Genomic DNA, 24216 nt, shown 5'->3' with positions numbered 1-24216 from the left:
ATCAGGTATGACTCATACCTGAGTCAAGAGGTACCCGCACAGTCAACCCTTAGCATGAAGGCGTCATCTTTGCTGTTTCCTCCTACAAGCAACAATACCAGCATGACATTGCAACAGCACTGACTGACACTGAGGGGGTTGAGAACATTTCTATGACAACATTGTTCACTGCCCAGACCGGGAAACACACAATTGGCTTCATGCAATCATGAAGAGGTGTGAGCTGTGGGCTGGCATCAAAGAAACACCATGGTCATGGCACCAATTTGTAAGATTTGGAAACTTCATGCAAGGACTTAAAAGAAGCCAGATTGATGGTCAGTAGCTTTAATAACAAAACACCAATGCAAAAATGGGCATGTAAACAAACAGGTCGCAACGTACCATTTAAGCAAAAATCTGGTAGGTCTCCTTTTTTACCTGTCCTGGGGAGTGGTTTTACAGCTTAGGTGCACATCCTGGGTATGAGTAAGGCCAAGTGAACCAATGGAAGATATGGTGAGGAGAAAGATTTGGCCTGTTGTGGCCAATCAGTATTTGTATTTCCCCAACCGACCATGGGGGCATTTGTAGATGCCACTATGTGGTGCTACTCTACCATGAATCTGTGTTTGTGCATGAATATGGATGTCGTGCAGTCATTTGTGGCTGTTGAAGGAAGTTTGGGGGATGGCTATTGCTTCTTTAGGTCCCATTGCAAATTTGGCTGCTTTGATTGGGCCCCAATGCCAATGTATGGAAATGGCAATAAACAGCGAGGTCAAAGGTCAAAGTTTATTACAGTTACAAATAATATAATACAAGAATATGAGAACCGTTTGATAATAGTGACACAATAGTGATCATTCTTCAGTCAGAAAAGCTCCTAAAGGTGGCCTCAGCAGAGGAAACCCTCATTTTAATCTCCAACAGAGCAGAAGAATCACCAGCTTTTGTTCATCACACGTTCTTCACCTCGTTTTGGCTGCTGGGCTTTTCCTCATGGACATTGTTCAAGTCGTGAAACATAAAACAATGTAAAAGAACGTCGGACTCAGATGATCTGGATCATGCCTCATGTGCTCCTGAAAAGAATTTGGTTATTTTTTCGACAACTAGTTGCAGATATTTTGTCTTTGAATGTTCTCACAATTTACCCATAATTCCATGGGGACATTACTGGACAACGTTACTCTTAATGGCAGTTTCCCCTTTTAATGGGATTAAATTAATGTTAACCTTTAGAACCAGTCCCCTAAATATAGTTTCATTGTTTGTTATTGGGCCAGCAGCACAGCGGAACTCGAGTGTTTTAGTCTATAATAATAACAACAACACCACCAACAACAATAATAATATATGAGAAATTTGCAGCTGAATCTCCCCTCTGACATGAATTGACGGTAGCAGCCGTGTAGCGTGTTTCTATCGCACCTTAGTAACGTCATGTTTTGTGCGGGTGGAGTTATTATGGGATGCCCCTCTGATGGATGCACTTTTCCCGAAGCTGAAGCTTCAGTAAGGGGACTCCGAGGCGACCAGGGGTGTTTCCTGTGACCACGCAACACCGTGACCAACTCAAATGTGGTGTTTGTTGGACAGCAGCAACATCAGAACCGGCACAGATCAAAGGAATCGTCTCTAAAGTCACTTTTTATTCACTACGCCACCCTCGTGGGTCACATGCTTCTTCACTTCCTCGTATTTTGCTGTTGTGACAAATCTCCGGGACTGTAACCAATGGCAACGCAGCTATAGTGCACGCGCGCTCGCGTCGGGTTACACCAATTAGCCTCCTCGATTTCGCGCCTCCCACTTGGAGACGGACTTCCGGCTTCCGGTCCCGAGTAGCAACATAGCATACTTTGTTTACGTCGCGCCGCTCGCTGACAGCTGTGGCCGCGCACCGGGGTGCCCGCGGGTCTGAGCCGGTCGCCACCACCACACGAGCGGCAGCTCGGCGTGCTGATGTCGGAGAGGAAGAGTTTTGCTGAGTGAAGGGGAGCCACTAGATGTCTGAAGGAGGATGAACTCCAACATCGGTCGGGTTCTCGCCATCCCCGCCGCCTCTGTCACCAACTCTGCCACCTCTTCTTCCCGAGCTCTGCATGTGGATCTGGCGTCGCAGCAGGTCAGTCCGGGGTGTCCGACCCCCATGAGTGTGGGCACATCGTGGGGCTCGTCTGGGTCCCCACCTTTACAGAGGCTGTTGGAGGGAGCGCATCAGGCCTGCCAGGCTAGCGTTAGCTTGTGCTAGCTCGCAGGGACCCAGCTTCCTGGAAGGCAGCCAGTGGCCAGTAGTTGACTGATGCCGCGGGCTTTAGAAGGTCACTATTCGCTGTCAAATGCTGTCAGATGTCGGTGTGTGTGGAGACTTAAACATGCGGAACTCTGCCCTGATGATGAGTTTGGGACGGATGATTGTAGCAGTGACCCAAGCAAGCGACCATTGTCCTGTTTACTAGCCTCTTAATAGTTCATCTGCTGTTGTTAAAGATAAACTGTCAGGATAATTACGCGGCCCGTTTGAATCCTCAGCCATTCATTCATCTATTCATTCATTCATGAAAGATGTCAGGGGCCACCTGAGCCGCCTTGGCTCTTATATTGAGCTGTATTAATGCTTACTTATGTTTTAGATCATGTTACATTTGTAGGTGACACTCAGTTCACCTGCTTTGCTCAGGTCTGCATTAATTACAGTTTATAATTAAGTTCTTCATTTCAACATACGTCTCCTGCCCCTGTAGTTTATTCTAAAGTTAAAGCATGCGCTCTATTTATTGTAACCGTCACTATAAATACACATAAAAGAAAGGAAAAAGGGATCAGAGACGAACAACGAGGGACCTTGAAGGACTGCGAGGTAGGATTCTTGGTACGTGGCTGCTGGCGATGACGCTGAGACCATTCGCTCAACCAATCCGTGTCTGCAGCACCTTTTAGTGTCTGAAGGTACCAGGAACCAGGTCCGTTTCCTCGGCTTGGTTGTACAGGTGCGGAGCAGCCTCCAGTCCCCAACACCATCGGAAGCCAATGACCTCCTGATGACGCCGAGCCCGTCCGTGGTGTCATCTTGGAGGCTTCCACGTGTGTTTTAGGGTGCGGCAAAAGGTCCGAGAGAAGATGGAGGGTTAGGAGGGGAAAAGGACCGTGCAATTGATGCTAGTTATGTAGACACCACAGGTCAAACACTACCTGGAGCTTCCTAGACAGACATATTCTATATGTGTCGAATCATCTCAGCCTGGGTTCCACTCACACCCACTCACACTCTTCAAGGGTGGGAGAACAATGACTGTTTCTGTCTGGCAGGCAGTTAATCTGGTAGAGGATCCCATGACTTCGATTTAGAGTTAGGAGAGAGGCCCAGCCCACTGGTCAGCTCACTGGTCAGCTCACTGGTCAGCTCACTGGTTATATACTGTATATAGGTACAGGGTTTGGCAGTTGCCACTAGTTGATGCCCATCACATGACCAGTGTAAGACTGAAATTAGAGCGTGTTTCCTGTACTCAGTGTGTGTGTGTGTGTGTGTGTGTGTGTGTGTGTGGTGTGTGTGTGGTGTGTGTGTGGTGTGTGTGTGGTGTGTGTGTGTGTGTGTGTGTCCTCTCTCTGTCTACAGAGACGATTGCGTCACCTCCGGAGCATTGCTGCCAGGAACATTTTGAACAAGAATGGATCCCCGCTGCTGGACACGTTCTTCACCCTGCACCTGTGTGTAGGAGACTGCATATCTCGAGGTGTGTCAGCGGTCCCACCGCCACCGTCACACCCCCCCTCTGGGTTCGTTAGTGGAGGAGACATCGTATCGTTTGTGATCGCTGACTCAGCTGAGCCGCTCGCCGCTCTAACCCGATTATTCTAAATCTGATCTAGAAAACCTTGATTTATTTTTTCTGCCTCAGGGGAACATTTAATCCACTTGTTTGTGCATCTGTCTGCCCTTTTAATCACCATTTGTTTCTGTCATTTTAGATTTTTACAAGAGTGAAGTCATCCGAGACTCGCTGGTAAGTTGATGTATGTGCTGCTCTGGACAGAACCCGTCACAATTGACCTCTTCCTTCTCCTGGAACATGTCGATCACCTGCAAAATGCTTCTGTTACCAGTGTTCTGTTCTCATTTATTATCCACCCCTCGCATCTACAGTTGTAATAAACGTATGTGAACCTTTGGGATGACCTGGATTTCTGCTTAAATTGGTCAGAAAGTATCTTCAGATCTTCATCCAAGTCCCATCACCAGACTAATACAGCACAGAAATGACCCGTTTCTATGGAACCCACCATGGGAACCTCCCAGTGGAGGCTGGAAACGTGTGAGGCCCATGCTAGTGACTCCTCCAAGAGCTAACTGCAGCCAGCCAAGCTGGAGTCCACAAACCAGCTCTCAGAAGATCTTCCCTCAAGAATCGTCGACCCGTGTGAAGCTGGGAAGGCTTCCAAAGTGAAAAATGAGTCCCCAAGTTCCTCCAGACAGTCTGCAAGAAAACCTAAAGACCATCTGTCTGCAAACTGCAGCTCAGCAGAGGCTTGGAGGGGCAACGGGACAAGGACCCGAAGCACTGGAGGAAACCAGCAGCTTCAACAGAGGAAAACCAGCCTTCTGGAGCGGCCCAGTCAGAGTCCTGACCTCAACCCCGCTGAGGTGCTGGGCCATGGCCTCCAGAGGGCCATTCACACCAGACATCCCAGCAATACGGTGGAACTGAAACACTTTGGGACAGAGGAATGGTCTGAAAGTCCTCCTGACCGGTGTGCAGGTCTGAGCTGCATCTACAGGAGACGTTTGGTTGAGGTTCCTGCTGCCAAAGGAGGTCGACCAGTTGTTACGCGCAGAGGCTCTCACACGTTTCCAGCCTCCACTGGGACGTTCCCATGGTGGGTTCCATAAAAACGGGTCATTTTTGTGCTGCATTAGTCTGGTGATGGGACTTGGATGAAGATCTGAAGATACTTTCTGACCAATTTATGCAGAAATCCAGGTCATCCCAAAGGTTCTCTTGCAGTTATCATATCCTAAAGGTCTCTGTCAGTTCAGCCCAACCTTTGACCTAAAGTGGCTGCAGGCCTGAGACCTTGTTCTGCTGAGCTGGGCTCTCAGTCCTGGAGGAGCTGGGCGCCTCTCCTCCACACTGAGACCACGGAGCCCTGCGGGATCTCCCTCTGCTCCTTATCCTCCGTTCTCTGAGACCCTTCCTGGTGCTGCTGAAACATTTCAGCCGGCTCATCCGTCCGTTCTGCTGACTCCACAGTGCGGCTGGAAACTGTCCCGCTCACTTTGTTCCTGTAGCTTCCCTTCGCTGAGCGTTAAGAGGACGGTGAAGTCTTCCTCCATTAGCATTAGAGTCCATAAAGGCCTTCACACGTGGGGACGCTCATTAAGCTCCTGTAAGAACAGAATGAAGCCCAACAGAGGCCAGAATGGTAGCAGAACGTTTTGCTAGAGTGAGGAGCATCCTGACGTTGCCAACACTCTGATCCCCCTGCTGTGTCACCGTCGGCCCCACCAGCCACCTGAGGTCCGTGTTCCAGCTCTCATCTTTGTTCCCTTTTCTGCTGGCAGAACCCAACCTGGAGGAGCCTCGACTTTGGCATGCTACCAGACCTTTTGGACACGTCAGCGTCCTGCTTTGTTGTTAGAATCTGGGGAGGACAGGAGGAGCAGTACACGCTACTTTTAGAGTGGAAGGTCAATTTAGATGGGCTCAGATACACAGGACAGCAGGTCAGCACTTGTGCAACTGTCAGATTTGAAGAGGAAGTGAAATCTCTGAGTGGAGCTCAACTGTCTCCTGCCTAATTCTGTCCACAGATTCGATCCAGGAATCCAAATGAGATCATATTTGGACTGAATGACGGCTACTATGCAGCTGACTTTGATCAGAAGGTACAAGTTTGGCTCCATTTTCCAGAACATTAGCATCAGAGTGGATGGTGTCTTGCTAATCTTGCTATCTGAGCTTTATCCTGCATCATTTTTGAATCTCTTTTGGCTTCTGTTTGGCTGTTCCAGGATCAGTTGGTGCAAAGGAAAAACGGTTCCCTTCAAGTTGACCAGAGTTCGGTCAGGAACTCCTACAGTGTTTTCTCTCTGCTCAGGTGAGAATTGTGTCTTCTGACTGTTTCTCCACTCAGGAACCCTGATGCTGTCACACGTGTACCCAAGCAGAGGACCTTTCTGTGTGTGGAGCTTGTTTTCACTGTCTAGGTGCCTTAAGATCCCCTTAGTAAATGATTGTTTCAGTGCTTTTCCTGGCTTCTTGTGTCTGTAAGATTAGGTTCAATCCTCCAGGAGGAGGTCTTTCATCATGTCACAGGTCATTTCTACCACCTATCTCAGTTGTCTCCTTGATCAACCCACTTTATGCTGACCAGCTAACTTGTGCTAATAGCAGACAGGCAGGCAGGCACGTGTGTTATGGAGCCTTTATATTGGAACGATTCCGTGTTGAATGTTGCTGCTGTTCTCTAAACGGTCTGTCGGTGGACTCGGCAGATCCACAGTCACACTGTAGTCTTCTCCTAAACACATGACAACCTTCCTCATGTTCCTTCAGTCCTTACATGAGGTGCATCAATTGATAAAAGTCAGGGTCACACAGAAATCCAGAGGAAACGGGAGCATCTTTGTCCAATAGGTGGCGCCACAGGAACGCTTTTCTTTCTGGAATCTCCTCTCTTGCGTCGACACCAATGAATTTAATGTAGTCTACGGTGGATGTGTAGAAGCGGTGAAACTGTCTGGCATTCTTATGGAAACGAGAGCCATCTGGGACAGGAATGTTGACGGACTGAGCTGCTTTAATTTGCTCATTAATAGGTGGTGGATGCTGCCGTCAGCAAGAGTTAAACTGACTGTAACCGGGGCCACAGCTGCCACCACGTGGGGAAAGTTCACTCTGAATACGTCCAAACATCCTCTCTTTAGGAACCAACTAGATTTTACATGAAAAAGACTAAAATCGAGCTGAAACGCAGCGATGCCTCTCAGAGGCTGCCAGCTCGGCACATGCTGCCGTTTCTAGCGCTGTGCTTTTGGAGGGACGTCCCAGCTGATCTTCTCCATCAACACTGGTGCTTCAGTTCACACTCGACTTCTCTGCTGCTGTCCAGCTTTGAAGGAGCAGAAGGAGGAATGTACTGGTGTTGGTGGATGCTGGCCATTGGTCACATTCCTGTTTGTGCTGTGAAGTGTGTCTAATGATGATGATGGTGCAGGTGATGCGTGCTCCTTAGCCCAACACATCTGAGATAGAGAGAGGAAGATCTGCAATCAGCCAGGTTGTGTCTGTGCCACAGATCCTCAGTCAGATTGAGACTCGGGCGTAACTCCCAGGATCACGTTATCTGCCTCTTGGACGGTTGCTGAAGCCGTTAATGCTCCAACAGACTCGGTTCCTATTGTAAAGTCTCCCTTTATTCATCTTCTTCTATCAGGCCCAGTCACTGATCAGGTCTCTCGATACACGACGGCCTGCTGAGCAGCAACAGACTCGGTTCTAGCAGGTTCTTCTCCACAGCAATAAACAACGTCCGGAGTTACAGAACTTTCACTAAACAAACGTGTTCTTGCACTTTTGTCGTGATGAGAGTTGCTCCTCCTGTGTAACTGTGAGATATTAGGAGATATTTAAGAGTTCTGGATTATTTGTCTGAAAAATCCTGGAAATTGTGGGAGCGGCTGTGGGACTAGAGCCCATTTTGTGACTGTCCAGCAGGTCCAGGCTCAGAGTTGGAATGGTGGGTTGCTGCCTGACTGGTGTTGATAAGATCCTGATGTCCTCCGCTGGCGCCAGTATAGATGAAAGGGAGGCGTCTGCATCGGCTGTGGGGCCGCCATTAGTGTGGGGAACAGCGTGGCTGAGGGGACCCGGGCCGGGACCTGGGCCGGGACCTGGGCTGGGACCCGGGCCCTGAACCGGCCCCCTTAATGTTGATGTTTCACCCGTAACATTACTGCTGCCTTTCCCTTCATTATTTACACGAGCTGTCAGTGTCTCTCAGCTCCGTCAGTTCCTCTCAGCTCCGTCAGTTCCTCTCAGCTCCGTCAGTTCCTCTCAGCTCTGTCAGTTCCTCTCAGCTCTGTCAGTTCCTCTCAGCTCTGTCAGTTCCTCTCAGTTCTGTCAGTGTCTCTCAGCTCTGTCAGTTCCTCTCAGCTCTGTCAGTGTCTCTCAGCTCTGTCAGTGTCTCTCAGCTCTGTCAGTGTCTCTCAGCTCTGTCAGTTCCTCTCAGTTCTGTCAGTTCTCTCAGCTCCGTCAGTTCCTCTCAGCTCTGTCAGTTCCTCTCAGCTCTGTCAGTTCCTCTCAGCTCCGTCAGTTCCTCTCAGCTCCGTCAGTTCCTCTCAGCTCTGTCAGTTCCTCTCAGCTCCGTCAGTTCCTCTCAGTTCTGTCAGTTCCTCTCAGCTCTGTCAGTTCCTCTCAGCTCCGTCAGTTCCTCTCAGCTCCGTCAGTTCCTCTCAGCTCCGTCAGTTTCTCTCAGCTCCGTCAGTTCCTCTCAGCTCTGTCAGTGTCTCTCAGCTCCGTCAGTTCCTCTCAGCTCCGTCAGTTCCTCTCAGCTCTGTCAGTGTCTCTCAGCTCTGTCAGTGTCTCTCAGCTCCGTCAGTTCCTCTCAGCTCCGTCAGTTCCTCTCAGCTCCGTCAGTTCCTCTCAGCTCTGTCAGTTCCTCTCAGCTCCGTCAGTTCCTCTCAGCTCCGTCAGTTCCTCTCAGCTCTGTCAGTTCCTCTCAGCTCTGTCAGTGTCTCTCAGCTCTGTCAGTTCCTCTCAGCTCTGTCAGTGTCTCTCAGCTCCGTCAGTTCCTCTCAGCTCCGTCAGTTCCTCTCAGCTCTGTCAGTGTCTCTCAGCTCTGTCAGTGTCTCTCAGCTCCGTCAGTTCCTCTCAGCTCCGTCAGTTCCTCTCAGCTCCGTCAGTTCCTCTCAGCTCTGTCAGTTCCTCTCAGCTCCGTCAGTTCCTCTCAGCTCCGTCAGTTCCTCTCAGCTCTGTCAGTTCCTCTCAGCTCTGTCAGTGTCTCTCAGCTCTGTCAGTGTCTCTCAGCTCCGTCAGTTCCTCTCAGCTCCGTCAGTTCCTCTCAGCTCCGTCAGTTCCTCTCAGCTCTGTCAGTTCCTCTCAGCTCCGTCAGTTCCTCTCAGCTCCGTCAGTTCCTCTCAGCTCTGTCAGTTCCTCTCAGCTCTGTCAGTGTCTCTCCTCAGCTCTGTCAGTGTCTCTCAGCTCTGTCAGTTCCTCTCAGCTCTGTCAGTTCCTCTCAGCTCTGTCAGTTCCTCTCAGCTCTGTCAGTGTCTCTCAGCTCCGTCAGTTCCTCTCAGCTCCGTCAGTTCCTCTCAGCTCTGTCAGTGTCTCTCAGCTCTGTCAGTGTCTCTCAGCTCCGTCAGTTCCTCTCAGCTCCGTCAGTTCCTCTCAGCTCCGTCAGTCCTCTCAGCTCTGTCAGTTCCTCTCAGCTCCGTCAGTTCCTCTCAGCTCCGTCAGTTCCTCTCAGCTCTGTCAGTTCCTCTCAGCTCTGTCAGTGTCTCTCAGCTCTGTCAGTGTCTCTCAGCTCTGTCAGTTCCTCTCAGCTCTGTCAGTTCCTCTCAGCTCTGTCAGTTCCTCTCAGCTCTGTCAGTTCCTCTCAGCTCTGTCAGTGTCTCTCAGCTCTGTCAGTGTCTCTCAGCTCTGTCAGTTCCTCTCAGTTCTGTCAGTTCCTCTCAGCTCTGTCAGTTCCTCTCAGCTCCGTCAGTTCCTCTCAGTTCTGTCAGTTCCTCTCAGCTCTGTCAGTTCCTCTCAGCTCTGTCAGTGTCTCTCAGCTCTGTCAGTTCCTCTCAGCTCTGTCAGTGTCTCTCAGCTCTGTCAGTTCCTCTCCACTCATGGATCCACTAAGGGATCCACTCATGGATCCACTCATTTATCCACTAAGAGATCCACTAAGAGATCCACTAATGGACCACATATCACCCTGATTGTCCTGAAGAGTCTTTGTGTCCCCTCACGTCTGCAGACTCCACACAGCACAACGAGCCATCAAGCAGACCCAAGTCACGGTGCAGAAAATTGGGAAGGAGATCGAGGAGAAGCTGCTGACGACAGCCACGTGCACCGGCCGGGTGAGTCCACCTCCCCACCTCCTCCTGGCTCCCTAGCTAATGAGCAGCACCGGCCGGTGAGTCCACCTCCCCCCTCCTCCTGGCTCCCTAGCTAATGAGCAGCACCGGCCGGGTGAGTCCACCTCCCCACCTCCTCCTGGCTCCCTAGCTAATGAGCAGCACCGGCCGGGTGAGTCCACCTCCCCACCTCCTCCTGGCTCCCTAGCTAATGAGCAGCACCGGCCGGGTGAGTCCACCTCCCCACCTCCTCCTGGCTCCCTAGCTAATGAGCAGCACCGGCCGGGTGAGTCCACCTCCCCACCTCCTCCTGGCTCCCTAGCTAATGAGCAGCACGGCCGTGTGAGTCCACCTCCCGACCTCCTCCTGGCTCCCTAGCTAATGAGCAGCACCGGCCGGGTGAGTCCACCTCCACACCTCCTCCTGGCTCCCTAGCTAATGAGCAGCACCGGCCGGGTGAGTCCCCTCCCCACCTCCTCCTGGCTCCCTAGCTAATGAGCAGCACCGCCGGGTGAGTCCACCTCCCCACCTCCTCCTGGCTCCCTAGCTAATGAGCAGCACCGGCCGGTGTGAGTCCACCTCCCCACCTCCTCCTGGCTCCCTAGCTAATGAGCAGCACCGGCCGGTGAGTCCACCTCCACACCTCCTCCTGGCTCCCTAGCTAATGAGCAGCACCGGCCGGGTGAGTCCACCTCCCCACCTCCTCCTGGCTCCCTAGCTAATGAGCAGCACCGGCCGGGTGAGTCCACCCCCTCCCCACCTCCTCCTGGCTCCCTAGCTAATGAGCAGCACCGGCCGGGTGAGTCCACCTCCCAACCTCCTCCTGGCTCCCTAGCTAATGAGCAGCACCGGCCGGTGAGTCCACCTCCACACCTCCTCCTGGCTCCCTAGCTAATGAGCAGCACCGGCCGGGTGAGTCCACCTCCCCACCTATCTCCTGGCTCCCTAGCTAATGAGCAGCACCGGCCGGGTGAGTCCACCTCCACCCTCCTCCTGGCTCCCTAGCTAATGAGCAGCACCGGCCGGGTGAGTCCACCTCCCCACCTATCTCCTGGCTCCCTAGCTAATGAGCAGCACCGGCCGGGTGAGTCCACCTCCCCACCTATCTCCTGGCTCCCTAGCTAATGAGCAGCACCGGCCGGGTGAGTCCACCTCCCCACCTCCTCCTGGCTCCCTAGCTAATGAGCAGCACCGGCCGGGTGAGTCCACCTCCCCCCTCCTCCTGGCTCCCTAGCTAATGAGCAGCACCGGCCGGGTGAGTCCACCTCCCCACCTCCTCCTGGCTCCCTAGCTAATGAGCAGCAACCGGCCGGGTGAGTCCACCCCCCCACCTCCTCCTGGCTCCCTAGCTAATGAGCAGCACCGGCCGGGTGAGTCCACCTCCCCACTCCTCCTGGCTCCCTAGCTAATGAGCAGCACCGGCCGGGTGAGTCCACCTCCCAACCTCCTCCTGGCTCCCTAGCTAATGAGCAGCACCGGCCGGGTGAGTCCACCTCCACACCTCCTCCTGGCTCCCTAGCTAATGAGCAGCACCGGCCGGGTGAGTCCACCTCCCCACCTATCTCCTGGCTCCCTAGCTAATGAGCAGCACCGGCCGGGTGAGTCCACCTCCCCACCTCCTCCTGGCTCCCTAGCTAATGAGCAGCACCGGCCGGGTGAGTCCACCTCCCCACCTATCTCCTGGCTCCCTAGCTAATGAGCAGCACCGGCCGGGTGAGTCCACCTCCCCACCTCCTCCTGGCTCCCTAGCTAATGAGCAGCACCGGCCGGGTGAGTCCACCTCCCCACCTCCTCCTGGCTCCTAGCTAATGAGCAGCACCGGCCGGGTGAGTCCACCTCCCCACTCCTCCTGGCTCCCTAGCTAATGAGCAGCACCGGCCGGGTGAGTCCACCTCCCCACCTCCTCCTGGCTCCCTAGCTAATGAGCAGCACCGGCCGGGTGAGTCCACCTCCCCACCTCCTCCTGGCTCCCTAGCTAATGAGCAGCACCGGCCGGGTGAGTCCACCTCCCCACCTCCTCCTGGCTCCCTAGCTAATGAGCAGCAGCGATTGTTTCTAGACTAACACCCAATGCTGTGAGGTATTTAGCACACAGCAGAAATCAGAGGAGGCCTGCTGGAGAGTCCAGCCCGTTAGTCCGTTAGCCCGTTAGCCCGTTAGCCCCGGGCACCAGCACGGAGGGCTTCCGCTGCTACTTTAGTTTGGCTCCTCTCCACTTTGGCTTCCTTCTAGCTTTATACCCCCCGTGAGCACCACACAGACGCATCGCTAACATGTTTGGAGCCGCACGGCTGTGAAAGCCCGTCTCAGGTCCCGGCTTTATTGTAAACATGAAACGCGTCCTGTCGGCTGTGCTGCTCTGCCGTACTTGGGCCAGTCTCAAGTCCAGTTCAGGTAGCGTCGGGCGGGGTTAAAGCCGGCCGGGGGTGGGTGGGAGACCTCTGCGTCCTGTCTGCTCAGGGCTCCCTAATGAATCTAAAGGTTCCGTTTGTTCATAAATCACCCAATTTGCTGATGACACAGCTGTCCTTCCCTCCTCTTAGATCGCCTCCCCGTGACTTCCCTCAGAACGCCGGGGCTCCGCTCTGTCACCACAAAGGCTCTTTCACAGACCTGGCTTTGATACTTCCCCCCTCCCTCGCTGGAACATTTCTTAAATCCCTTGTCCCAAATCTTATCAGCTATTAAACCACATAATCCTCGTCCCCTCCTCGGTAGCCTGGTTCTAAATGGACTATTGTGTCTCTGTGAGGCCTGTCCAGTCCTCAGCCTACGTCCCAGCAGCATCAATCACGGGGTGGAGGGCACGTCCTCCTCACAGCCTCGCCCACACCCCGTTCTTGCCCCCCACCATGAACACTGCCTATTTACTCAGCTGACCCGCCGCTGCTTGATGTTCCGTGGGAGCACAATAGGCCCGTTAAGGCTGCGGTTGCACGTGCGCTCCGCAGCAGCACTGGGACCGCTGGTCCGCAGCGCACGGCGAAAGTGTCGGATCCTTCGTGCCAAAGCCAGAACGCAGCGAAAAAACATCCTCGCGCGATAAGGTGGAGCGATGGTGGCGTTATCTCCCCTCCTGCCTACATGTGTCACACTCTTTGATGTCCCGAACCTGCGCTTGCTTTGATCCGTCCCGTGATCACTATCTAAGGGTATTTGGGAGATGCCGCTCGCGCACATTCCTTCCTCAGACTCCTCCGCACGTGCACCTTTCTTTGCTCCTTGTTGCCCCGAGGCCGCAACCGACCCCGTGCGTTCAGGGTCAAAGGCCACGTAACCTCTGAAATGTCCTGTTCGCCTTTGAGGGGCCCGAGCGGAGGCGTCCCTGTAGGCGCTGCGTTGGAAACTTTGGCTTCACTCATCGGAAGTTGAGGTGCATCGTAACTAAACCAGCGACTTTAACCATCTACGTCACCGGTTTATGGATGTGGGCGGGTGTTGCCTGGTCTTCCCTAGCATGCACGCTAATTGATAGGTGGGAGCTGCTAATGGCCAGTCTGGGTTTGGGCGTGTACGCGGAACATGGCAGCCCTGAACTGTTCTTTATTGTTTTTCCTCTATTGGGTGGCCTCGTCTGCTGCCGCAGGATCGTGACCTTTAGCCTCCGCGAAGCCTTTTTACCTTCTAGCGTCCCTTCGCTAACTGTAGGCTTGGAAGGTTAATAATTCTCCTATTGAGTCCCTCTCACGCTGGATGATGACGATGGCTGTGCTCTCCTCATGTCTCACCCTGCGTGTGCTGGCAACAGAAGAAGGAGCGCGAGGCCATGCTGCTGCGTATCGCCATGATGCGGAGCGAGCTGCAGCGGCAGAGGAAGGCGCTCGGCCGGGAAATGGAGCTGCGGCAGAAGGAGAGGACTCAGCTCCAGAGGAAAGGTAAATCCTCTCCCTGTCCTGTCCTGGTCCTGCTCTGATGCAGGTCAGAGCCCTTGTTGCATGTGAAGAGTCACTAAATGTGTGTGTTTGATCACAGCCAGCATGGCCAGGGTGCTGCAGCAGGGTGCTGTGATGCTGCTACTGTGTTCTAAGCAGGAATGCCAGTCCTAATGCAGCCCATGTGCTCTCCTGAGGAACCGCTGCCTCTGCCTTTGGGGCCACGGCTGAGCTGCAGAACCAAAGGCAGGGCTGCAAGGGATCAGCAGAGGCTGTTTTATGGCTCCCTCTTTCATTTGTGGCTCTCTCTTTTGCTGAGTTCGACCCGTTCCAGCTCAAGGGTTGTTTGCTTTCCTGTAAAGTCGTAACTCAAAAGGCCCAAACAGCCGCTTGTGAGAGGGCGCCGATTCCGATAGAACGCTGATTGGTGAGAAGAGTCGCGCCAGATGCTCTCTCTCTCTCTCTCTCTCTCTCTCTCTCTCACCCACACACACACTTGGCATTACAGTGTGTGTGACTTGGTGTAGATGTGTTTGCTTTAGTGCTTTAACAGCGTCATCTCTGACCAGCTCACGGTGCGTCTGCTCGTGGTCGACACGCTAACGTGACCTCGGGCTTTGCTTCCAAAGACTTGGCAGCCGCTTTAACTCGTATCCGTGGATTTTCTTGTGCAGCGTATCCTCAGGGCATCTCGCTCAAACTGCTAATCTTCAGTCTTCGTCACGCTCGTGAACGTGAGCTCTTCTCGTCTCTCACGTGGTCAAAAGGCACCATTAGGAAATAACACTTATCAGCCTGTTATTCTCAGGAAACTGGGCCTCTCTCCAAACAAGGGGCCCGCAAACCCCAAACACAGGCTCATGGGTCTGCAGGTGAACGTCTGCACGCACGCACGACAGGCAGATAACAGGAGCAGAAGGTTCACGTGCCCAATGCTAACGCTAATGCTAACGCTAATGCAGCACGAGAACGATCCCAGTGAGCCGGAGAATTCCACGAATGCCACTGAAACTGTAGCCTTGAGTAAGGCTCTGCTTCCTGCTGGTGCTACACACACACACACACACACACACACACACACACAGACATTAACACACACCAGCACGGCTGCTTCTTTGCTTCCTCTGATCTCCTTTAAGCCTTTCCTCTTGCTGCTTGGCTTGCTCTCATTTTCTACCTCTCCTATCACGGACGACATGAATCAGCTCTTTGAATGGCATGTGTTGTCCTCGGCAACGTCTCTCCATCTGTGATGCAGGCGAGGCCTCCACTAATAAATATCCCCGCCGAGCTCTGGAGTGTGACCAAAGCGGCTTCGATACGGAGCTTTGGGTGCCTGGAAGGTCTCATATTGAAGTCATCATTATTAGAGCTCTTTTACAGCATCGCACCTTTAGCCGTGACGCCATTGGCTCGGCTGCCACAATAAACAGGGCTCCAACGCCCTTCAGCGACGTCTATCTGTCCGTCCGTACAGGCCCTTCTGTCTCTCTGGGCTTCAGTATTCTGGGATGAACTGGATGACGGGCTGAGGCCAGGCTGAGCAGATTTAACGGCTTTGGGCGTCCAATAAAGGAAGGGTGGCGTTGGAGGGCCTCACGCTTCGGTGCCCTCGGAGCGCCTGGCGCTCCCTCTCATCTGTCTCTGATGGAGATGGTGGAGTCGTTGATTTCCTCCATCTCTTCTGTCCCGGTGACAGTTCAAGTGGAACCGGTGGAAAAGATGAAAGCGGACAGCAGTGACGTCCCTTTGATGCTTGTGAGGGTCTGGACGGAGAAGCCTTTAAGTTATTGAGACGTCAGGCCTCTTTATGTAATGTGTGCGTCTCCTCACAGCGCCTCACATGTTTCTGAGCGCATGTTTGCTCCCACAATAAAGGAAAACAGGTGCTTTTCCACTTAGTGGGGGGGGGGATGTCTTCGTCCAGCCTTGAATCCATGCGCCGTCTTTGAAGTGATCAAGCATGTTTAGTTTTAAACGGCCTTATTTCAATGATGGGATGCTCTGTTTGGTGGGGAAAAGCTGCCAGTTATTTCAAAAACGTTGCTAACGAGATGTGAACGCAGTTTATTATCTCGAGCTTCGGTGTAGGTCGGCCCTCGTTTATGAGGCTGCGAGAACACGCATTCTTTTCCAAGCCCAAATTATGGGCTGTTTGTGGCTGCGTGGCGCTCACGTGGCTTTGCCAATCGCATTCATCAAATGTGTGTGATTTTATTTACCGGCCGTCATCTGTGTTTACGGTCCCGGATCCTGCCGCTGGAACAAGCGTGTTTGGGTTCTGTGGTGTGAAAAGGAAACGTTCTGTGCTGGATCACAGGGCTGTTTGATGGTGCTGTGTGCTGGAGCGGAGCCAGGGGAGCACCTGGCCGCACACACCTGATCATTTCCTCTCTGCTCTCTCTGTCTCTGCCAGGGGAAGCCTTCTCCGCTCAGTACCAGAGCCTGAAGGAGGAGAACGAAGCCCTGTCCCAGATACAGAAGGAATGCGCCGCCAAGAGGTTTGTTGGACCTGTAATTAGCACGGGCAGCATTTGTAGCAGCACACAGAGGAGGGGGGCAGACGGGAGTGGGGGCTGTGGAGGTGATCGTGTCCAGAGACCTGCCCCCCCCCCCCCCCCCCGTCTGAGCCTGTGCCACAGTTGTTGGTGTTCTCATCTCCCCCCCGGCTCTGTGGGGAGCTGATGCCGGTACCGAGGAGCCGACCCTGGAAACACTTACGTTAGCCTGAGCGGTCCCGGGCTGAATCGGTATTCCAGGAACAGCGAGCGCCGTCTCTGTTGGCCACGGCGGGCCGGGACGGACGGCGAGCAGGAAATGAACACGGACATTTGCACATCTGCCTCGCATCTGCTGCTTGGAAACGGCCCTGTTTTAAAAAGGTTCTGGGTTTATTATCTGAAGGAAATGTCCCCACACGTCCAGTGGCTGCATGTGTGTGTGTGTGCCACACCTTAATGCCTCCTAATGCTGAACACACACTCTTAAAGGTGCCACTTTAGCAGCTCCACCTCTTCAGGTTCTGGTCTGAGCCGCTGATCACGGCTCATTCAGGCTCTGAGGCCTGGTTGTTGGTGCCAGCCCGGCGGGTCTGAGTGGGTCAGAAGCTGCTGAGCCTCTGGGATGTCCACCTCCAGGGTCTCCAGACAATGGTCCCAAACAGGGAGGATACCAGCGGTTGGTTGGATGGAGATGGGGTCAGGGGAGAACGACAGCCTGGTTCAGATGATGGAGAGGCAGCAGGAACTCTAATAACCACGGAATGAAGAACACCCAGCAGGTGGAACCTTGGAGAAGACGGGCTGCAGCAGCAGCAGGAGACCAGATGGTGCCCCCCCACCGTCAGCTCGCCGCAGGAACCCGAGGCCTCACTGCCCTCCCCAAAGCTGGACCAGACTGTAGATATGAGTGGAGCATCGTGAAACCTTGAGATGATTAACAGCAACTTGATTAAACAGCCTTTTATTCATGGATAGCACAACCTTTGGAGATATTAGCTAGTTAAAGGTCGTCGGGCCTGAACCTGTCTCCCATAATATAGAATAAACATCAGAATCCCACCAGATGATCATCCACCTTCTCAGCTGGAGCCCGTCCCTGCTGCCTGGCCGCGGCAGGGCGAACGACCCCGAGAGAGCGCTGAGCACCCCGGTCCCCCGAGGACTCCGAGCCAGAACCATCTAACCACTGTTGTTGCTCCCAGAGAGCTCAGCCTTTCCTATTGTGAAGAGTCAAGCGCGCCAAGTTCACCTCGGCTATCTCCGTGTGATGGACCAGATCCATCTGTTCCAGCCCTGCCCAGAGCTCTGGAGCCCATTAGAGCGTTAGCATTTAGCTGGACCCATGTAGCGTGTGTGACAGAGCTCTCCTTTATCTCCAGGTCAGTCCGCATCATCTGAACTACGCAGTTCAAGCTGGATCTCTTCTCTTTTATGACGTTCGGGCCACGTTCTTGGCTGAGCGCTCCAGCTTTTGTCAGATTTGATTTGTTGGCTCATTTCTTCAGCAGGGGGGGGGGGGGGCGTAGGGGTCTCCGCATGCTTAAATGCCACGAGGGACAGCTTACAGTGCCCTCCCGGGATGCTACCTTTGATGATGGAGATGGAGATAAAAGTGGTGCTGCTAATAAACACTCTTTCTTCTCTGCCCTGCACACTGGTGGAGGAGCAGACCTCTGGCGTTCTTCTGCCTCTGCTCTCCCCAGCTCCACTTTGAGGGTGCCCAGCTCCACTTTGAGGGTGTGCCAGCGGCGCCTTGGAATGTCTCACCTCTGTCCTCTCTGTCTCGCAGGGAGCAGTTCCTCAAGGCTAATGCCCAGCTCACCTTCCGCTGTCGTCAGCTCCTCTACGAGCTCTCCTACATCTATCCCATTGATGTGGTGAGTCCGGGCTACCCGTCCGGTCCTGCACAACACGTTTCTGTCGGCAGCCAACTGCAAAGAATTATCTGGTGTCAAACGAGGGGCTTTGATCCTGCACGCAGGATACACATAGTTGCAGAGCGGTTTTAGTGGGACGCTATTTCTGCGTGACTGTTTGACATTTTGGAACATGTCATACAAAGGAAGCGGTAACTACTAGCACCAGTGGACACGGAGCAGCCCTGACAGCGTTGTCGGTCCCCACAAGTCTGGTTATGTTAATGCAAAGCCTGTCCTTATCATCCACAGACCAATCAGGCGGATTACGTCATCTGTGGCGTGAAGCTGCCAAACTCTGAAGACTTTCAAGGTAATATGCTCCAAAAGAGTGTGTGTGTGTGTGTGTGTCTCTGTGTCTCTGTGTGTGTGTGTGTCTCTCTGTGTCTGTCTGTGTGTGTGTGTGTGTGTGTTTATGAGACCTTCTGCAACCTTCTGCCTATAAGTCTGTGTGTGTGTCTCGGTGTGTGTGTCTCAGTGTGTGTGTCTGTGTGTGTGTGTGTGTCTCAGTATCTGTGTGTGTGTGTGTGTGTTTATGAGACCTTCTGCGACCTCCTGCCTATAAGGGTGCAGGAAGCCAATGCGGAGGTGGCGGTTGCATCTTCTTCTGGTTTAGCCCATGACTGACCCCTGTTATCATTTGTGTGAGGTCTGTCCCAGGAAAAGTCTGATCAAGTCCAGATCCGTCTGGATGCATGTGAGTTGGTCTCAACAGGCCTCCAGGGGAGGATGTTCCCCATTAGAGACCAGGGTCAGGGTTGGTTGAGCCCTAATCCTCTTCAGGTGAAAGAGGAAAAGGGAAGCACTTTGTTGAGCCTATTTAGCTCTTTAAATGAAACTAAACCTTTCCTGTCAGCTCTGACGAGCTGAGGAGACGTCCACCTCTGCCACTTCCCCTCAGGTGGTTTTGGGATTCTATCCATCCGGTGACCTGTTGCTGGATTATTCCAGCATCTAATAGCATCCAGAAGCTCTCTGCAGACCTTTAGAGGAGATAAAAGGCTAAATGACATTAGCTTCAACCAAGTTATAAAAAGGCTTGGAGAGGAGACGAATAAACACCTAAACGGAGAACTCTAAACATCCCATCATGTGATGTGGAGCCACGTCTGTGCCAACGGGAACGCTCTCAGGGAAGCAGAGCCGTGGAGGAGCTCCAAAGGTGGCCCAGGAGACCAGGAGGAGAGCTCTGTTGGAGGCCTTCTGGGCTCACGGAGGGGGAGGGGGGGGGTCCGCTGATTTACACCCCCGACCAGCACGTTACTCAGACGCATCACAGTCGCCACCAACGTGTCCAGGTGGGATAAAGCTCAGGTTTCTCCTCCCAGTGTTGGACCAGCCCAAAGGTCCCAGCTCCACCCAGGCCGAGACAGCGCACGACAGACACACGACAGACACACAACAGACACACGGAAAACACACAACAGACACACGGAAAACACACGACAGACACACGACAGACACACGGAAAACACACAACAGACACACGGAAAACACACGACAGACACACGGAAAACACACGACAGACACACGGAAAACACGACAGACACAGAAAACCCACGACAGACACACGGAAAACACACGACAGACACACGGAAAACACGACAAACACACGACAGACACACGGAAAACACGACAGACACACGGAAAACACGACAGACACAGAAAACACACGACAGACACACGGAAAACACACGACAGACACACGGAAAACACGACAGACACAGAAAACACACGACAGACACACGGAAAACACACGACAGACACACGGAAAACACACGACAGACACACGGAAAACACGACAACACACGACAGACACACGACAGACACACGGAAAACACGACAGACACATGGAAAACACGACAGACACACGGAAAACACACGACAGACACACGGAAAACACACGACAGACACACGGAAAACACGACAGACACAGAAAACACACGACAGACACACGGAAAACACACGACAGACACACGGAAAACACACGACAGACACACGGAAAACACGACAGACACAGAAAACACACGACAGACACACGGAAAACACACGACAGACACACGGAAAACACGACAAACACACGACAGACACACGGAAAACACGACAAACACAGAAAACACACGACAGACACACGAGAGACACACGAGAGACGCCCAACAAAGAGCACAGGTGAGGCCCCAGCTGCGTTAGCTAAGCTGTCAGAAACATCAAGTAAAGGTCGTGAAGTGAGGAAACATCCAAACATTTTGGATGTTTTCACATGTTCACTTCTTCACATGTGGCCAAACGGCCGTTAGGTAGCGCGGCGCTCCTCGGGACCTTCCGCCAGCTCGCCGCCACTCTCACCACGTGTGGGTGCATTCTGAGCTGGTTGTTCTCACACACACACACACACACACACACATCACTACACAGCACAGCACAGAACCCACTCGTATGCAGAGCTTAGTGCCTCCACTCAGAAATGACCCATATTTTTGTGTCTGGGCTCGTTGGAACCAAAAGACTTTCAAATATGTGGCTGCAATATTCTGAGCGATTACGTTAAATGGAGCAGAGAAGAAGAACGCGTTGGGGAGAAACCCTGAGTCAGCGGGAGCAAACCACCGCTTTACGGAGCGCTGAGCCATCTAGAGTTTAGAGGCTGACGTGTGTGAGGTGCCTACAGAAACAGGCGGCACACACACACGGCACACACAGGCGGCACACACGCCTACAGGCGGCACACACACGCAGCACACACACACGGCACACACAGGCGGCACACACGCCTACAGGCGGCACACACACGCCTACAGGCGGCACACACACGCAGCACACACACACGGCACACACAGGCGGCACACACGCCTACAGGCGGCACACACACGCCTACAGGCGGCACACACGCAGCACACACACAGGGCACACACAGGCGGCACACACACGGCACACACAGGGCACACACACGCCTACAGGCGGCACACACACGCCTCCAGGCTTTCTGTGTGACTGTCCAAGGGGTCTTGTGGTGGTTTATCCAGCAAAGGTGGAATCCTGTAATCCTGGCTCCTGTAAACGAGCTTTGTTAATTAGCTAACGAGCTAGCGCAATTAGCACAGCTCAGCTTCAGCTGTTAATCAGCTCCAGGAGGTGAGTGAGGCGCGTCTGACACGATCCGCTTGAGTTCCACCTCATTTTGGTGGTGGTCTCGGATGTTCACAGCTGCTCCAACGCCTGGAGCAGGAAGTCCGTCCGGGTCGGTTTACTTTGATGTGGATGAGACTGCTGATCTCTTATCTCAGCCCCTGATGCTGGTGTAAATACGGGTCCAGTGTGGGTCCAGCAGCCACGCGTGAGTGGCCACTCCAGCAGAGAAGGAAGGTGGTTCCCAGACATTCAGGCAACCTGGGACGGTGTCTTGTTGTTGACCTTTGACCTTTGGATGAAACGCATCTCTGCCTTCCTCTCACAACTTTCCCTTTTTTCATTGTTTTTGTCCTGCAGCAAAGGATGATGGGAGTGTGGCTGTCGCTCTGGGTTACACGTCCCACCTGGTCCTGATGATCTCGTGCTTCCTGCAGATCCCTCTCAGGTATCCCGTGATGCACAAGGGTTCCCGATCCTCCATCAAGGACACCATCACAGACAGGCTGAGCGAGAAGGAGCGAGAGTAAGTTTGTGACGGCCAAGCTAACGCTAATTAGGATTATTAATTAGGATCAAGTGGTGGCTTTGGAAGGAACGGCTCCTCCTAATACCACCATGGCACCAGCAACCACACGTGGACGTGGACGGGGGTTTCCAGCCTGCAGCACTTTAGGTAGTTTTAGGTGAAACCTTGATTTGTTTGTTCTTCTGTGTAAATAGTTGGACTGGCCGAAGAGTTCCCACGTGAAAAAGATTTTATTTATCAAACATCTCAACCACAAGGTTATTATCAGGAAAATGCTAAAATAAACCCACACACTCTTGTGCGGAACACGCTGAGAGCAATTTCCCAGTTTCACTGTTCTCACCGCCAGTGAAAGGCGCTAACGCTATGAGCAGCTAACGGTAGCTGCGGTGAGGGCAAGAGCAGCTAACGGTAGCTTTGCTGAGAGCAAGAGCAGCTAACGGTAGCTGCGGTGAGGGCAAGAGCAGCTAACGGTAGCTTTGCTGAGAGTAAGAGCAGCTAACGGTAGCTGCGCTGAGAGCAAGAGCAGCTAACGGTAGCTGCGCTGAGGGCAAGAGCAGCTAACGCTAGCTGCGCTGAGAGCAAGAGCAGCTAACGCTAGCTTTGCTGAGGGCAGGAGCAGCTAACGGTAGCTGCGCTGAGGGCAAGAGCAGCTAACGCTAGCTTTGCTGAGGGCAAGAGCAGCTAACGGTAGCTTTGCTGAGGGCAAGAGCAGCTCTACAACAACAGGTCCTGAATTTTTCCTGTGGTCAGCCAGTTTTCTCAAGAGTTCTTGCATCACACCGTCTTTAAGAGGGTAAAAAGTCAATATTGGCCTCTGCGTAGGTTCCGTTGGCTGGTATTTACTTTATTCTCCATTCCAGTGGTGGCTTTTTCATCCTTCATGCCTGGTTGCATTCCACACGTGCACAGATCAAGCAGAAGCTTGTCCAAATGTGGGCTTCAGAACCTGTCCTGGTGGCTGCATGAAAGGCTGCTTCCATCTCCGCTCTGGTCCTGCACACATTGGTTTGGTAGCAACTTCCCCCTTTTTACTTCCCTTTGGTGTCAAGAAGTTTTATGGAGTAAATAACAGTCGCAGTACAAACATCTGGGGCTCTTATAACTTTACGATTTCGATCATTTGAATATGTTGGCAAAGAGAGAAAAAGTCGGAACTCGCCTGGAGCAGCTGCAGAGCGTTTGGTGTCATTCCTGATTAGGTCAGACACCATAATCAGAAAATGGCCCAATACCTGAAATTACTGTTTGGAGCTGTTATTCTTCGGTAACTATGCATTAAATTAGCATAAAAAATTCCCTGCTGTAATAGCTCCTCACAATGATATGCTAGGGAGGCAGCGCAGCGGCTGCTGACCTTTAGAAGTTGCGTGTTTGTTTCTGAACCTGCCTCCCCTCATACCTGAGCTTCAGCCGGCTCCTCCTAGCATCCGTTAGCTGCCCTTAGCTTCAGCTAGCTACCAGTTCTGTGGGGTCTTTTAGTAGGGATGTGATACGCCGACGTTGACCGTCAGCTCATTGATGGGATCAGCCTCGCCGATACTGTTGGGGGTGTGTGTGTGTGTGAGCGTGTGTTTAAAGCACTGACAGAGCTCACGGTGCCCTTGAGCAAGGCACTGAACCCCAACCAGCTGTGTCTTTGTATGAATTGAATCGTGTGTAGCCTCTGACTACCTGGGCACTATACAGGGGTGGTTGGATTTGCTGCCAGATGTGGTCTCTAGATGTTCACATCCTGGAGGTGGCTGGAAACAGGAGAGGTGGGCCGGAGGAACCGGTGCTGACACCCAGGCCTTGAGGCTTTTAGATGTTGTTGAGCACTTATTCACCTCTTGATGAACCTGGCAGCAGGCTGTGGCGCACCAACGTCTCTACACGGCGTTAATGGTGACAGGGTGCACAAGGTCCCGCTGCAGAGTAAAGACCAAGAAGATGTGTGCAGGATGCCGAGCACGCTGGCGTCCTCTGCTCCCACCCAGGGGCCCTGCACCACTGCATATTTGGGGATTTTCTCCCTTATTGGATGTGGCGTGTGCACGTCTGGACAGTTTCTGTTGGAGTTCTAGAATTTCCTCTGTTCACACAGAACAAAGGCTGCTCCAAATCTCACACACCCTCACACTCACCCTCACACTCACCCTCACACTCACCGCACACACCCGCACACGCACCGCACACGCACACGCACACGCACACCACCCGCACCCGCACACGCACACCA

At 53.1% G+C, this 24216-nt stretch overlaps 1 protein-coding gene and 1 long non-coding RNA gene across 4 annotated transcripts in view; one reads left to right on the top strand and one right to left on the bottom strand.

Annotated features, from left to right (window-relative positions):
• Window positions 1–760: 760 nt before the first annotated feature.
• LOC130538241 (uncharacterized) lies at window positions 761–1668 on the bottom strand. Its single transcript, XR_008953827.1, has 2 exons — window positions 1414–1668; window positions 761–1064 (listed from the first exon to the last, which is right to left on the bottom strand). It is a non-coding gene; the product is annotated as an uncharacterized LOC130538241 (long non-coding RNA).
• Window positions 1669–1807: 139 nt separating this feature from the next.
• Window positions 1808–24216, top strand: part of uvrag (UV radiation resistance associated gene) — a 53679-nt gene continuing 31270 nt past the window's right edge. For all 3 annotated transcript variants that reach the window (XM_057055625.1, XM_057055624.1, XM_057055626.1), the window contains exons 1-12: window positions 1808–2110; window positions 3605–3722; window positions 3958–3992; window positions 5549–5710; window positions 5798–5872; window positions 5999–6084; window positions 9949–10054; window positions 13800–13926; window positions 16340–16424; window positions 18214–18301; window positions 18593–18653; window positions 21827–21992. In XM_057055625.1, the coding sequence (XP_056911605.1) occupies window positions 2006–2110; window positions 3605–3722; window positions 3958–3992; window positions 5549–5710; window positions 5798–5872; window positions 5999–6084; window positions 9949–10054; window positions 13800–13926; window positions 16340–16424; window positions 18214–18301; window positions 18593–18653; window positions 21827–21992 (1214 nt within the window). In that variant the 5' untranslated portion in view covers window positions 1808–2005. The remainder of the gene's footprint in view (window positions 2111–3604; window positions 3723–3957; window positions 3993–5548; window positions 5711–5797; window positions 5873–5998; window positions 6085–9948; window positions 10055–13799; window positions 13927–16339; window positions 16425–18213; window positions 18302–18592; window positions 18654–21826; window positions 21993–24216) is intronic.

The sequence above is a fragment of the Takifugu flavidus genome, chromosome 14 (genome assembly GCF_003711565.1).
Source record: "Takifugu flavidus isolate HTHZ2018 chromosome 14, ASM371156v2, whole genome shotgun sequence".
NCBI classification, from domain to species: Eukaryota; Metazoa; Chordata; class Actinopteri; order Tetraodontiformes; family Tetraodontidae; genus Takifugu; species Takifugu flavidus.
Note: the sequence above shows the minus strand (reverse complement) of the source record. Positions and strands in the feature narration are given on the sequence as shown.